At 45.1% G+C, this 17741-nt stretch overlaps 2 protein-coding genes across 3 annotated transcripts in view; both read right to left on the bottom strand.

Annotated features, from left to right (window-relative positions):
- The window catches only part of CLEC4F (C-type lectin domain family 4 member F), a 32149-nt gene extending 30854 nt beyond the window's left edge, over positions 1 to 1295 (bottom strand). The window contains exon 1 of one of the 2 annotated variants that reach the window (XM_040458603.1): positions 237 to 1295. The gene's annotated coding sequence lies outside the window, so the exon portion shown is untranslated. The remainder of the gene's footprint in view (positions 1 to 236) is intronic. The other variant, XM_040458602.1, reaches the window with a different exon arrangement.
- A 10706-nt stretch (positions 1296 to 12001) lies between these two features.
- Positions 12002 to 17348, bottom strand: CD207 (CD207 molecule). Its single transcript, XM_040458604.1, has 6 exons — positions 17260 to 17348; positions 17051 to 17167; positions 15313 to 15687; positions 14560 to 14711; positions 13410 to 13528; positions 12002 to 12936 (listed from the first exon to the last, which is right to left on the bottom strand). The coding sequence occupies exons 1-6, from the start codon at positions 17333 to 17335 to the stop codon at positions 12786 to 12788; spliced, it is 990 nt and encodes a 329-aa protein (XP_040314538.1). The 5' UTR covers positions 17336 to 17348; the 3' UTR covers positions 12002 to 12785.
- Between the last annotated feature and the right edge of the window lie 393 nt (positions 17349 to 17741).

Here is a 17741-nt window from a genome sequence, read left to right as displayed (position 1 = left end):
AGACTTACAGGTAGAAGCTCTCAGAGGAGACAGCTTCTGTCTCTTGATAATCTTTCCTGGCATTTTTCTTTGGCCTCCTTCACTCTGTTGGCCACCAGTCTGGCATATTCTACAGCCTCTTGCTTATTTTTTTTTACTGCACTGCTTCTTCCAGGCGGTACACCAACATTTGTGTTGAAGGACACAGGGAGTAACAAGATGCTGAATCTTGGGTGCTTTGGTCCTAGGTTTCTTACCTTCTCTGTTAAGGGGCTTTCTCACAACAGACTGGTGGACATCATCTTCCTTTGAGAGACTGTAAAGTTTGCAGATTTTGCTAGCTCTTTTGGGCCCCAGGTGATGAGGCACAGTAGTATCAGTGAGTCCAGAAATACCCTTCTTCCCTTTCTTCACGAAGACCCGGTTGAGAACACTGAGATTGGCAACCACAATGCAACCCTGAACAGATTTGCACTTTCTTTCTCCCGTCCTCCTTAGTCAGTAGCAGGAATGACCCTTACTCAGCAGCACGCAGACATGGCCATGGGTCAAGACACCTTCTTCATGGGGAAGCCTTGTGTGTCACTGCCACCACCGATTCAGACCAGGTAACCCTTCCATTCTTCACCTTGTTCATCAGCAGCAACTTCTGTGGCCATTCAGCTTCTCAAAAATGGTACAAAGTTTCCATTCGTCATCCACTTCAATGAGTTTCTGGCAGCCAGTAGCTGGGAAAGAGATGTTCAGTTTCATCCTGAAGCAGCCTGCCGCCTCTGAGGCGCCACAAAAAACAGGCCCGACTTCCCTACGCCTTTTCTATCTCTTTATCTTTATTTTCCTTTCTCTTTCTCTGGATTTAGCTTTATAGTTTTTGATTCTCTATTTGGTCTCCTTTTCTACCCTTTCATTTTTCTCTTTTTATGGGATCAGTCTTCCCCCACCTTTTCCTTTTTTTTCCAGGGTTATTTCAACAAACAAATCACAGCACACCTGGTTGAAGGCCCAAACATTCCACCACTGCAAGCAAGGAAGAGCTTTGTAGAGGACTGACCAGTGGGATAGAGCAACCAAAATGCAACAGCAGAGTGCATGCAATCTGCAGAGTAGCAAAAGGATCTCCACAGCTAGAGGGAGACAGCTTTGCAGGATCGAGGTGCAGGACACTTTCTGAAGTGCCAGGCCCTGGACAGTGTATGACCCCTTTTTAATATCCTAGTACTCACAGGTGCAGGTCATATAACAAGCTATTAAAACACGCCAAAGACAGATACTTAACCAAAATGACAAAACAGAAGAATTTTCCCCAAAAGAAATTAAGGAAGAAATCACAGCCAGAGAATTGCTCAAAACAGATATAAACAATATATCTGAACAAGAATTTAGAATAACAGTCATAAGACTAATAGCTGGGCTTTTAAAAAAAAGCATAGAAGACAGCAGAGAATCTCTTGATGCAGAGATAAAAGACCTAAGAACTAGTTACAATGAATTAAGAAATGCTATAAATGACATGCAAAATAAACTAGATACAGTGACAGCAAGGATGGAAGAAACAGAGGAGAATAGGTAAAATAGAAAATAAAATTATGGAAAATGATGAAGCTGGAAAAAAAAAGAGGGAAATGATATTACTAGATCACGAGGGAAGAATTAGAGAGCTAAGGGATTGCATAAAATGAAACAATATCTGTATCTTAGGAGTTCTAGAAGAAGAAGAGCGAGGGGAAGGAAATAGGCATCCAAGTCCAAGAGGCACAGAGAACTCCCCTCAAAATCAACAAAAACAGGTCAACACCATGGCATATCACAGTTAAACTGGCAAAACACAAAGATAAAGAGAGAATTATGAAAGCAGCTAGGGACAAATGGTCCTTAACCTACAAGGGAAGACACATAAGGGTAGTAGCAGACCTGTCCACTGAAACTGGGCAGGCCAGAAAGGAGTGGCAGGAAATATTCAATGTGCTGAATAGGAAAATATGCAGCCAAGAATCTTTATCCAGCAAGGTTGTCATTCAGAATAGAAGAAGAAGAGATAAAGGCTCTCCCAGATAAACAGAACCTAAAGGAGTTCATAACCACTAAACCAGCCCTGCAGGAGATCCTAAGGGGGACTCTGTGAGTGGAAAGCAGCAAAGACTACAAAGGACCAGAGATATCACCACAAACATGAAATCTACAGATAACACAATGGCACTAAATTCATATCTTTAATAATCACTCTGAATTTAAATGGACTAAATGCACCAAGAGACTCATTTTAGACCACAGGACACCTTCAGATTGAAAGCGAGGGGATGGAGAACCATCTATCATGCTACTGGAAGTCAAAAGAAAGCTGGAGTAGCCATACTTATATCAGGCAAACTAGATTTTATTTATTTTTTTTTTTAATTTTTTTTTCAACGTTTATTTATTTTGGGGACAGAGAGAGACAGAGCATGAACGGGGGAAGGGCAGAGAGAGAGGGAGACACAGAATCGGAAACAGGCTCCAGGCTCTGAGCCATCAGCCCAGAGCCTGACGCGGGGCTCGAACTCCCGGACCGCGAGATCGTGACCTGGCTGAAGTCGGACGCCTAACCGACTGCGCCACCCAGGCGCCCCAAACTAGATTTTAAAAGAAAGACTGTAACAAGAAATGAAGAAGGGCATTATATCATAATTAAGGGGTCTATCCATCAAGAAGAGCTAACAACTGTAAATGTTTATACCCCCAATGTGAAGCACCCAACTATATAAATCAATTAATCACAAACATAAACAAACTTATTGATAATAATACCATAATTATGGGTGATTTTAATTTAATTTTATTTTTTAATATAATTTACTGTCAAATTGGTTTCCATACAACACCCAGTGTTCATCCCAACAAGTGCCCTCCTCAATGCCCATCACTGTGGGTGATTTTAATATTCCACTTACAACAATGGACAGATCATCTAGAGAAAATCAATAAGGAAACAATGGCTCTGAATGACACATTGGGCCAAATGGACATAACAGATATATGTAGAACTTTTCATCCTAAAGCAGCAGAATACACATTCTTCTCGAGTGCACATGGAACATTCTCCAAAAGAGATCACATACTAGTCACAAAACAGCCCTCAACAAGTACAAAAAGACTGAGATCATACCATGCATATTTTTAGATCACAATGCTATGAAACTTGAAATCAACCGCAAGAAAAAATTTGGAAAGCCCCCAAATACATGGAGGTTAAAGAACATTCTACTAAACAATGAATGAGTTAACCAGGGAATTAAAGAAGAAATTTAATTTTTTTTTTAACTTTTATTTATTTTTGAGACAGAGAGAGACAAAGCATGAATGGTGGAGGGGCAGAGAGAGAGGGAGACACAGAATCGGAAGCAAGCTCCAGGCTCTGAGCCATCAGCCCAGAGCCCGACGCGGGGATCCAACTCACGGACCGCGAGATTGTGACCTGAGCTGAAGTCAGACGCTCAACCGACTGAGCCACCCAGGCGCCCCTAAAGAAGAAATTTAAAAATACATGGAAGCAGGGGTGCCTGGGTGGCTCAGTCGGTTAAGCATCCAACTTCAGCTCAGGTCATGATCTCATGGTCTGAGAGTTCCAGCCCCATGTCAGACTCCAGCTCAGAGCCTGGAGCCTGCTGCAGATTCTGTTTCTCCCTCTCTCTCTGCCCCTCCCCCTCTCGCATTCTGTCTCTCTCTCTATCTCTCTCTTAAAAATAAATAAACATTAAAAAATTTTTTTAAATACATGGAACAAATGAAAATGAAAACATCACAGTCCAAACCCTTTGGGATGCAGCAAAAACAGTCCTAACAGGAAAACATATCGCAATTCAGGCCTGTCTCAAGACGCAAGAAAGATCCCAAATACAAACCTAACCTTACACCTAAAGAAGCTAGAAAAGCAGCAGCAAATAAACCCCAAAGCCCGCAGAAGAAGGGAAATAATAAATATTAAGGCAGAAATCAAAAATATAGAATCCTAAAAAAACAGTAGAACAGATCAATAAATCTAAGAGCTGTTTTTTTGAAAGAATAAACAAAATTAATAAACCCTTAGCCAGACTTCTCAAAAAGAAGAGGACCCAAATAGATAAAATCATAAATGAAAGAGGAGAAATCATAACCAACACCACAGAAATACAAACAATTATTAAAGAATACTATGAAAAATCGTATGCCAACAAACTGGATAATCTGAAAGAAATGGACCAATCACCCGCACCTACCAAAACTCAAATGGGAAGAAATAGAAAATTTGAACAGACCCATAACCAAAGAAATTGAATCGGTTACCAAAAATCTCCCAATAAATAAGAGTCCTGGGCCAGATGGCTTCCCAGGGGAATTCTACCAGACATTTAAAGCAGAGTTAATACCTATTTTTCTCAAACTGTTCCAAAAAATAGAAATGGAAGGAAAGCTTCCAGACTCATTCCATGAAGCCAACTTTCCTTGATCCCCAAACCAAAGACCCCACTAAAAAGGAGAATTATAGGCCAATATCCCTGATGAATATGGATGTAAAAATTCTCAACAAGATACTAGCAAATCAAATTCAACAGTACATTAAAAGAATTATTCACCATGATCAAGTGGGATTCATTCCTGAGCTGCAGGGCTGGTTCAATATTTACAAATCAATCAATGTGATACATCACATTAACAGAAGAAAGGATAAAAACCATATGATCCTGTCAATAGATGCAGAAAAAACATTTGACAAAATACAGCATCCTTTCTTAATAAAAACCCTCAAGAAAGTCGGGATAGAAGGAACATACGTTAACATCATAGAAGCCATGTATGAAAGGCCCACAGCTAATTAGCATCCTCAATGGGGGAAAACTGAGAGCTTTCCCCCTGAGATCAGGAACATGACAGGGATGTCCACTCTCACCCCCTGTTGTTTAAAACAGTGTTGGAAGTCCTAGCCTCAGCAATCATATAATAAAATGAAATAAAAGTCATCCAAATTGGCAAGGAAGAAGTCAACTTTCACTTTTTGCAGATGACATGATACTCTACATGGAAAACCCAAAAGACTCCACCAAAAAACTGCTAGAGCTGATACATGAATTCAGCAAAATTACAGGATATAAAATCAATGTACAGGATATAAAATCAATGCAAATCGGTTGCATTTCTATACACCAATAATGAAGCAATAGAAAGAGAAGTCAAGGAATCGATCTCATTTACAATTGCACTAAAACCCACAAAATACCTAGGAATAAACCTAACCAAAGAGGTAAAAGATCTGTACACTGAAAACTATACACAAAGAAATGGAAAAATATTCCATGCTCATGGATTGGAAGAACAAATATTGTTAAAATGTTGATACTACCCAAAGCGATCTACACATTCAATGCAATCCCTATCAAAATAGCACTAGCATTCTTCACAGAGCTAGAACAAACAATCCTAAAATTTGTATGGAACCACAAAAGACCCCAAATGGCCAAAGTAATGTTGAAAAAGAAAACCAAAGCTGGAAGCTCACAACCCCAGACTTTAACCTGTATACAAAGCTGTAATCATCAAGACAGTATGGTATTGGCACAAAAACAGATACATAGATCATTGGAATAGAATAGAGAACCCAGAAATGGACCCACAGATATATAGCCAACTGATCTTTGACAAAGCAGGAAAGAGTATCCAATGGAAAAAAAGACTCTCTTTAGCAAATGGTGCTGGGAGAACTGGACAGCAACATGCAGAAGAATAAAACTGGACCACTTTTTTACACCATACACAAAAATAAATGCAAAATGGATGAAAGACCTAAATGTGAGACAGGAAACCATCAAAATCCTACAGGAGAAAACAAGCAGCAACCTCTTTGACCTTGGCCACAGCAACTTCTTACTTGACATGTCTCCAGAGGCAAGGGAAATAAAAGCAAAAATGAACTACTGGGACCACAGCAAGATAAAAAGCTTCTGCACAGCAAAGGAAGCAATCAACAAAACTAAAAGGCAACTGATGGACTGGGAGAAGATATTTGCAAATGACATATCTGATAAAGGGTTAGTATTCAAAATCTATAAAGAACTTACCAAACTCAACACCCAAAAAAACAAATAATCCAATGAAGAAATGGGCAAAACACATGAACAGATATTTTTCCCAAGAAGATACCCAGATGGCAAACAGACACAGGAAAAAATGCTCAACATCACATATCATCAGGGAAATACAAATCAAAACCACAATGAGATACTACCTCACACTGGTCAGAATGGCTAAAATTAACAACTCAGTAAACAACAGATGTTGTCGAGGATGTGGAGAAAGGGGAACCCTTGCATTGTTGGTAGGAATGCACACTGGTGCAACCACTCTGAAAAACAGAGTTCCTCAAAAAAATTAAAAATAGAACTATCCTACAACCCAGCATTTGCAATATTAGGAATTTATCCAAAGGATACAAAAATGCTGATTCAAAGAGGCACATGCACCCCAATGTTTATAGCAGCACTTTCAACAATAGCCAAATTATGGAAAGAGCCCAAATGTCCACCAACTGCTGAATGGATTAAGAAGATGTGGTGTGTGTGTGTGTGTGTGTGTGTGTGTGTGTATGAAGATGTGATATATATATGTGTATATATATATATATATACATATACATCACACACTCACACACACATATATATATATATATATATACACCACATCTTCTTAATCCATGTATAATACATACACACACACACACACACACGCACACACACACACATACAATGGAAAACTACTCGGTAATGGAAAAGAATGAAATCTTGCCATTTGCAACAACATGGATGGAACTGGAAGGCATTATGGTAAGCGAAATCAGTCAGTCAGAAAAAGACAGATATTATATGATTTTACTCATATGTGGAATTTGAGAAATTTAACAGATGAACATAGGGGAAGGAAGGAAAAGTAAGATAAAAACAGAGAGGAAGGTAAATCCTAAGAGGCTCTTAAATACAGAGAACAAACTGAAGGTTGATGGGGGGTGGGGGTGGGTTAAATGGGTAATGGGCATTAAGGAGGGCACTTTTCAGGAAGAGTACTAGGTGTCATATGTAAGAGATTAATCAGTGGGTTCTATTCTTGAGGCTAAGACTACACTGTATGTTAACTAACGAGAATAAAAGATAATAATAATAATAAAACAAGGGAAATCTGAGAAACTATCACAACCAAGAGGAGCCTAAGAAGACAGGATGACTAAATGTAATGTGGGACCCTAAATGAAACCCTAGGATAGAGAAAGGACACTAGGGAAACATAGGACATCTGAATAAAATACGGACATTAGTTAGTAACAATGTATCAATATTGGTTCATTAATTGTGATGAAAGTACCATATTAATGTAAGATATTAATAATTGGGGAAATAGGCAGAAGCATTTGAGAGCTCTAGGTATTATCTTCACAATTTTTCTGGAAAGCTGAAATTATTCTATTTTTAAAGTTGTTTAAAAAAAGATATCAGATAGTTAATGGGATCTCAGGAGAGCAAAGAGGCAGACTTTGGAAGGGAGACTGGCAGGAAGAATGCTCCGACAACATGGAGATACCTCTAAGGTATGGCAACACCAAACCCTGCCTGAACCCTGGACAAACAGCAGGACCAAATCTAAGGTCTCTCCTGGCTGAATCTGCTCAGTGGGGCCCAGACTTCATACCTGTACCTCTCTTCAAGGAAGACTGCACATGCAATTCTACTGCTAACTTAGGAAGGTGGGACTAAAAACTGGAAGTTACCTAAACAGGAGGCTGCTCAGTGTGAAAGAAGGATTACAAGCATGGCAAATGGAGAGGGAGAGAGAGAGAGAGAGAGAGACAGAGAGAGAGAGAGAGAGACAGAGAAGAAGAAGAAGAAGAAGAAGAAGAAGAAGAAGAAGAAGAAGAAAGAGAGAGAGGGGGAGAAAGAAAGAAAGAAAGAAAGAAAGAAAGAAAGAAAGAAAGGAAGGAAGGAAGGAAGGAAGGAGGGAGGGAAGGAGGGAAGGAGGGAAAAAGGAAGGAAGGAAGGAAGGAAGGAAGGAAGGAAGGAAGGAAGGATGGAAGGAAGGAAGATAGAAGGATAAGGGCACCTGGGTGGCTCAGTCAGTTAAGCGTCCAACTTCAGCTCAGATCATGATCTCACTGTTCATGGGTTTGAGTCCCACATTGGGCTCTGTGCTGACACCTCAGAGCCTAGAGCCTGCTTCGGATTCTGTGTCTCCCTTTCTCTCTGCCCCTCCCCCACTCACACTCTGTCTCTTTCAAAAATAAAATAAACATTTTTTAAAAAATTTAAAAGATAGAAGAATAGAATGGACAGACAGACTGATTTGGAGGAAGTATAAAAACAGAGAAATAAAATATTATAGTATGTACCTGTTCATAAGATCTAGATCAATCAGTAAAACTGAGTCAAAAATTTTTTTCTCCTCTTCTTTTATATCCAAATACAAAAGTATATGTATTTCAAGAGTACTTTATTACAACATTGAGAGAGGGCATGTCCAGGATGCTAGCCTACTAAATGAGGGAAAAAAATTACCATAATAAAAAGAATATACAAGTTGGCTGTGACAAAGTTCTCACCCATTCTTGGCTCCCAACTTTTTCCCAGTTAAGTGTCCAACTCTTGATTTCAGCTCACGGTTCGTGAGTTCAAGCCCCACAGAGCACTCTGTGCTGACAGTGCAGAGCCCGCTTGAGATCCTCTCTCTGCCCCTCCCCACCCTCTCTCTCAAAAATAAATAAACATGTTTTTTAAAAAAAGAAATATGGTGTCTGTGACCTGAAGAGCTAGGTACTGATGATGCCCACCCCCCACCTGAGATAGGGACTAATGTACTACCGATGCCAGGATTTCCTGGGTGAGGTCCCACCACGAGCAGAAGGGCAGGTACCCATGAAGTGACCTCACTGGAGAAGTGAGCCCAGCATGTGGGGAGAAGTGAGCCAAGATCACAAGACAAGGCAAAGCAGTAGCTGTCCCAGCTTCATGAGTGGGGAGGCCATGGTAACACTATTCTGGCTGGTTACAAGATGAGGCACAGACTCCTCACTGACTCAGTCTCCTTCCATTTGGAAAAAAAGGCAAGGGGGTGGACATGGGCAAGTCTTGTCACAGGATCCACATGCACAGGACCCAGGAGGGTCAGGAGGGCTGGGCTGGATCTGAGGAACTTCAGCAGCCAGAGTTCTTGGGCTTTCACTCTGCTGCCCTCCCCTCTGCATCTCAGCTACTCTCTCCTCTGCACCTTTCTCTTTTCCCTGCCAGGTATACTTCCATGTGCTCTACTTTCTGCCTTGTAGCTGCTGCTTATCCTTGTTTCTGCAGGTGCCCCATGATGGCCCCTATCAGCCCTTCTCTAACCCAGGGCCTTCCCGCTGGACTTCCCCATTAGCTGCATCATCCCCTGGGTATTTCCACACCCAAGTTCTTTCCCAGAGAAGTGGTCAGATTGTCCTGCTCCCCTCCTCACACCAGGACCAACCAGAGATCCCTGAGCAGCCTTGTTCTGTTCTCCTCCTGTTCATCCCAGGGGTGAGTGACTCAGTCATTTCGAACTACTACAACAAGAATACTACAGACTAAGAGGTCTACACAAGGGAAACCTCTTTCTCACAGTTCTGGAGGCTGGAAAGTCCAAGATCAGGTTTCTGGCTATTCCGTTCCTGCAGAGAGCTCTCTTTCTGGTGTGCAGACTGTCATCTCACTGTATCCTCACCTGGCAGAGAGAGAAGCATGCTTTCATTTCTCTTTTTATAAGGGCACTAATCCCATCATGAGGGTGAAGCCCTCCTAAAGGCCCCACCTCCTAACACCATCACATTGGAGGTTAGAATTCCAACACGTGAATTTTGAGGACATACAACCATTCGGTCTATAACAGTGAGGGAGGGATCTCCTGCTCTAAATAGGGGATGAAGACCAAACGGATGACACCTAATACTGAGCAGTGGTTTATTAGTCATATACTCACAGTCTAGAGAGGAGGAGACCACATGCTATGCAGGGTCCCGCAGGGGTTATGCCTGCAAGCACAGTGAACCAGCAAGGACTGTGGTAGGCAGGCATTATGGTAACAAGAACTTACAGGGGCCCTGATTCCTGCAGGACATGATTGTCTCATTGGAATAGTTTCCCAGGTTGGTGGGTGGGCTAGTGGAACCCATTAGGTTGAAAGTTGGGTGCAGTGCAGCTGGTCCAGTGGATAGAGGAACTAGCCAGGTAGGGGGACATATCTGGTAAGATCAGGGGAATGCATAGTTAGGCTCTGGGGCTCAAAGATGTCACAGCAGCACATGAAATTTTAGGCCTTACGCTACAAGCCTCTGAATCAGCTGGCCTGGTGACAAGTGCCACCTAGGGAGGAACGCGGAGTGTGGGGCTGGGTCACATGCTACTCAACGCGGCAGCTCAGATATCAGGACGAACATGTCAGGTGGGAAAGCGAAATGTTCAAAAACACAATGGGATAGCTCCCTAGAAGCAGCTTGTATTCAATTTCTGTATCAGCTCATGCTATGATTAGAGGCCCGACATGGGGAAGAAATAAAATTCTCCCATAATTTGCTGCTTGTAATTACAAAGAGTAGGAACAACAAAATGTTTCTTAGTGAAATGTGGAAGAATTCTTTCATGCTTGCAGCAGCCACATTGGCTTGCCCATGTTCTCTGCCCTGAGATACTCACTCCCTCAGACTTCAGCAGTCTCTGGAACTGGCCTGCAAATGCTCCTGCATGGACATGATCACTGACTGCCCATCCCTCATCCATTGCCTATTTTATTTTATTTCTTTTTTTTTTTAATTTTTTTTTCAACGTTTTTTATTTATTTTTGGGACAGAGAGAGACAGAGCATGAACGGGAGAGGGGCAGAGAGAGAGGGAGACACAGAATCGGAAACAGGCTCCAGGCTCCGAGCCATCAGCCCAGAGCCCGACGCGGGGCTCGAACTCACGGACCGCGAGATCATGACCTGGCTGAAGTCGGATGCTTAACCGACTGCGCCACCCAGGCGCCCCTCATTTTTTTTTTTTAAGTAGGCTTCACAACAAGCACAGATCCCAATGAGGGGCTTGAACTCATGACCATAGGATCAAGACCTGAGCTGAGATCAAGAGTCAGACGCTTAACAGACTGAGCCACACAGGCACCCCCCTTGTCATATTTTTTTAAACGTCTGTTTATTTTTGAGAAAGAGAAAGAGCATGAGCAGGGGAGGGGAGTAGAGAGAAAGAAACAGACAGACAGACAGAGGACCCGAAGCAGGCTCCGGCTGACAGCACAGAACCCGATGTCGGGCTCGAACTCACAAACCGTGAGATCATGACTTGAACAGAAGTTGGACACTTAACCAACGGAGCCACCCAGGTGCCCTGCCATTGCCATATTTTAAAAATCCCATTTGCTCCATGTTACTTCAAGCTTCCTCCTAATGCCCCTGCCCTAAGCCTGACCCCTTTGCACCCAAAACACCACCTGCTGGTCACAGTCATTGAAGGAAAATGTCCTGTCCTCAGGACCCTACTGAGAGCCCTAATGAGGACCGAAGGAGAGGAGAACGCCCTACTGAGCCCACCCCTGTGCTCGCACCACCTCCTTCCTTCTCCTTCTCTGCTCCCCTCCTAGCAGTACAGCCCCTGCCTAGATCCCTGCCTCAGCCACTGGACCAGGGCACCGGGACCTGATACCCACAAACAGGGTCTTTGTGAAGGATGGGAAATAATGTCAACTTTACACCTTCAGGAGTAAAGCCAGGCAACAGACTGTGCACTGAGCTTCTGAGAGGAAAGACCACCAGGAGGGACATGATGCTGCAGACCTCACTCTCCTTCAGTTCAATAAAAACCAAGGGTAAGCATTGCTCATATTTGTGGCGTTTCCGGAGCTGAATCTTCTCTACCCCTTGTCATTTTGGGGCCTCCAACTATCTCCTGGGGATACCCCAGAACTCCATGTCCGGCAGAGCAGATGGCCTTGCCGGCATATTCACCTGTACAGCTGGGAACAAAACATGCTCACAGAGGTAAAACATGCTTTACCCAGGCAGCATTTGACTCTGATGAAGTTTGCAGGTGAACTCTGTCCCTAAAGGGAAGAGAGGAAATGCAGATGAAAGAGGATGTGCAGGAGGTGAAACAGGGGGGCTGGGCAGAGGACTGTAGAAAACAGAGCTGGGCCTCGGAGTTTGCCGAGCAAAGGGGAGCAAGAAGGAGCGTGGATGCTGGTCCAGCTCTAACAGAGACTCATTGCCGTGTCAGCCCCCGAGCTGAACCAGTTGCCCCCATCTCAGAGAAGAAGGGGCTTAGACCTCAGGGGATGTGGATGGAGAGCAATGGGAACAGGGCCTAGACGGGGTCTCTAAGAGCCGAGCTCTTCCCACTGAGAACACGGCCCCCTAAGCAGGCAAATGGGAATTCTGGGGGATCAATTGGAAAAGCCCTGAACATCGGTATCAGGAGAACCGCTTGGGTGGTCTGAAGCAACTTTCATGTGATAAAACTGAGGCTTCTCTGAAGGGAAAGGGAACCGCAAGTTTCTGATCACCTTCCTGAGGCAATTTGAACTTCTAAATCCTCTCCGCCCCCCTCTCCTTTTCCAAGATCTCCCTTCCACTCCAGCTGCCTCTATGGGGTCAGAGAATTCCCAGCCAAAGCAGATGAACTCCAGGATGCCTCTGGGACAATTTTGAAGCCAGAAAAGTGAAGGTGCAAAGCCATCCCGGAATATGGAAGAAAGAGAGGCAGCTTCTCTAGTTCAACAAGCATTGGAGCTCAACGTGCGAGCTTGGGACCAGGCCCGTCATGGTTCTGATGGTATGTAGGGCCGTTTACAGATGAAAAGGAGCTTATTGTCACAGGAGGCATCATTCCATGACTGAAGCGAGGACATCTTTATATTGGCACAGTGTTCATTGTTCCCAAAATTATTGGGCTCACCTGGAATCCAGAACCTACCAAAGGAAAAAACAAAGAAAAACTTACATCCAATGAAGAAATGAATGACTTCAGTCCCAGCTTTGCTCCTGAGTGATAGCATCACAAGTTTTTGTACCCATGCCTGAGAGGAAGCGGACTGGTGAGCCGTCAATCTCAAAGCCTGAAATCACTCTCCCAACTTAGAGCCAAGCCAGCCCACCACTCTCAAGGCCCTCCGCAAACCCACACTGCAAAGACTGAGACATAGAACAGGGGATCTGCCGAGGATGGGTAGAAGGCCATGCCGCCAAACCCCAGATGGCATGGAGAGGCCATGGATTTGTCCCCAGTCCCACAGGAAATTAGTGGCAAAGGTGAGCTAGATCTCAGCTCAGTGTTCCTACCACCTGAGGACAGGGAAGAACCACAAACCCCGTAGTCACCCCGTCCTTCATGCCCTGGTCCTGGCCCAGGAAAGTCAGGCTGGGAAGGAGGCTCTGGGGCTTACCTTGCACTCTGGACCTTGTTAAATGGAGTATCGTCTACCCAGTACCAGTCCCCCTCACTCCCGGCTTTGGTCAGGCCGATCCAGTAGAAAAGTCCACCTGCCATCTTGTACAGAAACTCCTATAGGGAAGGAGAAGGAGTGAGGCACCTGCTACAATGTGCAAGTGGAACATCTGTCTCTCTGGGTGTTTTTGTTCTTGTTCTCTCTGTCCTCAGTGCCAGCCCCCACATACCACACACACTGACCTCTCTCAAGCCCCTTCCTGTCCCTGCCCAGAGTCCATCTTCCAAAGTCTTTGTCTTTTCCCCGCAACTAACAGACTCAGGTCTCAAGGTCTTGGGCCTTTCCGCTCCTCAGGAAGTAGGTTCTGGAGTACAAGAAAGACTCAGCTAAACCCCAGAGCAGGGACCCCAGGAGAAGGGCCCAGATACTAATAACTGAAATGCAGTGAGCGCTTAATATGTGCAAGGCACCGTGCATTTATATGCATCTAGTCAGCTGTTCTCTGAAGCAGGTACTATTATCATGTGTGCTTCATTGATCAATAGGCCCATCTAATGAAGTTAAATAACTACCCAGGCTCTGGGACCAGTTAGGAGCAGGGTTAGGGCTCTAGACCCCAGAGCACACACTCTTACCTGCTCTACTAGTCCACCTCCCAGATGAAAGGGGCTTGTTCAATATTTTGCTCACTAGGTAGGAGACTAGGTAGGGTTACGTAGTGTTATTAATGTTATTCACAAAACATTTTTGTTTTCTGGGCACCTAGAAAGATTGTACCTCCCTGCCCTCTCTGAAGCTGGGACCACTGCATCATTTGCTTTAGCCAATGAAATGTGAGCAAAAGTGATATCTGTGATTTCCAGACAGATGCTTAAGAGCCAACATACGATTTGCCATGTTCTCCTTCCCTATCTCAGCAACTGTGGAACCATACACTGAGATGGAGTCTCCTTTGGCCTAGGTCCTTGAGTGACCACCCAGGCAGAACCCCTTGCAGGCCCTTGTTGGACATGTAGTGCAACTGAGAAGTAATCCTTCATTGTTAGGTCACTGGTATTTGGGGATTACTGCACCATAATCTTGCCCATCCTTCCTGATATGGCTGTTAATACACCCCCTTCTTTGAGCTCATTGGAACAGAACTTACCTGTTCACTCTCCGAGGCCACTGAGGTCAGGTGTGAATCCCTGGACACACAGAACTGCTGGGCACTGTACCAGGTCTTTGGGACTTGAGAAAAGTAATAAAAGTTCCCCTTGAAGTACTTCCAGCCTTGAGAAACCATCTGCAGAATGTCATCTGGAGAACAAGGATGAAAGGTGAACACTGGGGCTCCTGTTTCCTCTGGGTGCTGGCTGGGGGTGGTTCTCGAGTGGGATCCCAGAGACAGCAGCAAATGGGGCTGGGTTCTGGGGTCCTTGGGTCCTTATGTAAGGGCTCAGGGACACTGTGTCACATGCTGAAAGTCTAGCTGAGAGTGGTAGAGTATCTGGGCTTAGATAGGGGAGAGTTAAAAATATTGATCAAGAATCGGTCCCTCCTCCTAAGAGGAAACAATTCTCTGTTGGCCATCACAAGTGGCTGAGCCCCCGCACTCCAGGGATGGAACTTAATGGATTAATGGCTAGGTTTGGGCCAGGACAGAGAGACTCCCTAATGCCTTCATACTCTGTGCCTTAGTGTGAGAGCCCATGCTGGTCCCTGGTCCCTTTTCTCCTGAACAGCCCCTAAGTCCTCCAAGCCCACTGCTGAGCCCTTGTTTCTTAACTTTCCAACCACGTCTGCCCAGCTCCTCTTCCCCTTCCTTCCACACGTGCCAGCCCAATGGCCTCATGCCTGAAGCTGGCAAGGCTCCACAGGCCACTGGTCAGCTTACAACGTTCTTTTCTGAATCACTTACTTTGCTGTTTGAGCACCTTGCTGATATTCTCCAAACTGGTCTGGAGTCCCTGGACCTTTGCATTTAAAGAACTGGCTTTATCCAAATTTCTTTTTAACTCTGGAATTTGGGCATTTAAGTCATTGACCGCCTCCCAACTTCTTGTTAACATCTGTATCTGTGCATTGGCTTCCTTCACACCAGTTTCCAACTTCCAGATCTGAGAACGCACATGATCCAGGCTGGCATTCACCTTCTGGACCTGAATGCCGGTTGCCTCCACGCCTCCTCTATTCCTCTTAATCTCAGAGCCCAGAGCGCTGATGTTGTCCACACGGCCTTTCAGCAACTGAGCATTGTTCTTTACATTTGATATTGTACGCATAAACCAGGGATCTGGATTTGAGAAAGTCAAGACGTCAGGCAAAGGGACTCCCAGGGACTCAGAGTGTTGTCAGGGCGATAAAAGGAAGGGAAAGTAAGGGATAAGCTTAAGCTACCCAAAGAGCTGTTGCTTACCCTCCATTCACTCATAATGTATTCATTCAACAAACATGTGATGGGCACCTAGCACTTGCTGGGAACTCTTGCAGATGCAGGTAATGCACAGATTGATAAAACACAGACCGTCTGTTGGAGGACCTCATAGGGAGGCAGAAGCAGAGATTAGTACCCAGTCCTAAACTTGCTTTGCATATTTGAGGCACATTTGGTAAAAGGATGCCCTCAGTTACTTCCTTGTTGCATCCCTGGGGCTCCATCACTTGATTCCCAGTTCCTCCTTCCAGAGGCCCCTACAGTGGCATCCACTAGGGCAGCACCCTTCCCACATCTACCCACAGGCCCCCTGTGGCCATGATGGGGGCCAGGCATGCAGACTTCCAATCTGGAAGTGACTTCTCCAGAGAATATGGAAAGAGGGAATTATGAAACCATTTCTACCCTTCCCTTATCCCACCCACCATGACATTCTGCTCAGGCTACAGGCTCGGGTGGCAGATAGGAGACCAAAAACAAACCAAGAGGAAACTCTGCTCAGAGGCTTCTAGTCTGAGACCAAATATGTCCCAAAGCCTTGAAGGGAGAAGACAGATGTTGCATCCCCCTGCTTTCTGGAGACCTGGTGGGAGGAAGAAGGCTCTGCTAGCAGAGAACATGAGGGGTTAGGCAGAGCAGAAGAAGAGGAAAGATAAGTCACACAACCAGTGAACAAGTAGGAAGTCTCCCTTGACATGACCTCAGCAGGAATGGGAAGATAAATGAAAAGAACATGAAGGGGTCCTGGTGAGAATGGTGAACCAGGAGATCTGTTGGCTCACTGGCAGACTCTCCACCTAGTCAGTCAGGGCTGAATGCAGTTAGAAGCCCTTCTTTTGTGGGATCAAAAACCATTTTGCTCACTGTTAACAGCTGCCCACAAGATTCCACACAAAAAGAACACAGCTCGGGGGCGCAGTGGGGATGACACGGGATGAAGAAATGGGTGAATGTTTCCTGGGGGCAAAGCAGCATATCCTTGAGCCCACGCATGCAAGTGCTGATCTCAACCCGGAAAATCTCCCCGGGGTTGGGAAGGAGAGAGCAGCAGCTCATCTTACTTGGAACAGGGGACCCAGAGACTGCCCCTGGAAAGAGGGGAAACGAGACAAATGGAAAAGCCAGAGGTGGGAGACACAACTGAACAGAGGGTCTGGATGTTGAGGGAGCCGGCTGACTGTGGAGAAAGACCAAGCTTGGATGACAGAACGTGAGGACTTACAGAGAACAGCCTGCAGCAGGATGGAAGCAGCCAGGCCCAGCGTCAGGATGATGACTGCAGCCCGGACTGTGAGAGATTTCCTCAGAACCAGAGATGGATCCGTCTTGGGAGGAGGCTCTGCCAGAAGAAGAAGAGAACATGTGTTGAAGGACCTGCCAACAGCAGAATGCAGGGCACCAAGCAGATTCTGAGCGGAGGCTGGTGCTTGCCTCGGGGCCAGAGAGAGATGTTCTGTTTATCTACACTGAAGTGCACATCCGAGACCTCGCTCTCAGCAGCCTTCATCCTGCACACTTGCACCTGCAGCACAGGTACATTCAGCTGTCTGTTTCCCCAAGGGCATTTTATCCAGAAAAAAATGGGAAGTGAGTCCCACAGGAGGCCGTCATGTCACCCCAAAGTTCCCCATTCTTGGCTTAGACACCTTGCCTGGCCTCAGCCACAGCTCAGTCATGTCCGCAAAGGTCTGAGCTCTCAAGAAGAGGCCACGTGTCTTCTTCTCCCAGGGGCCTGTTGCATGGACACTTTAACCATATTGTCCCAACGCTGCTCTATTTCTCTTAGAAGACTCTGCTCATCCATCATCCATCTATGCATGCATGCATCTCACAAATGCACATGGGTTGCCTCCTAGGTACGAGGCGCTGTACGGGGACCGGGCCGCAAAGATGACTAACTCACAGTCTGTACT

Source organism: Herpailurus yagouaroundi, unplaced genomic scaffold, assembly GCF_014898765.1.
Source record: "Herpailurus yagouaroundi ecotype Mexico unplaced genomic scaffold, PumYag 221, whole genome shotgun sequence".
NCBI classification, from domain to species: Eukaryota; Metazoa; Chordata; class Mammalia; order Carnivora; family Felidae; genus Herpailurus; species Herpailurus yagouaroundi.
This window is presented reverse-complemented; position numbering and strand designations above follow the sequence as displayed.

What these genes read in the sequence shown, in the direction of transcription:
- CD207 (XM_040458604.1), bottom strand. Translation starts at nt 17,335, where the DNA reads ATGAAGGCTGCTGAGAGCGAGGTCTCGGATGTGCACTTCAGTGTAGAT. An exon ending in CATCTCTCTCTGGCCCCGAG is followed by an intron (nt 17,168 to 17,259) that starts GCAAGCACCAGC and finishes TTCTTCTGGCAG; the next exon opens with AGCCTCCTCCCAAGACGGAT. An exon ending in AACAAGGTCCAGAGTGCAAG is followed by an intron (nt 12,937 to 13,409) that starts GTAAGCCCCAGA and finishes TTCCTTTGGTAG; the next exon opens with GTTCTGGATTCCAGGTGAGC.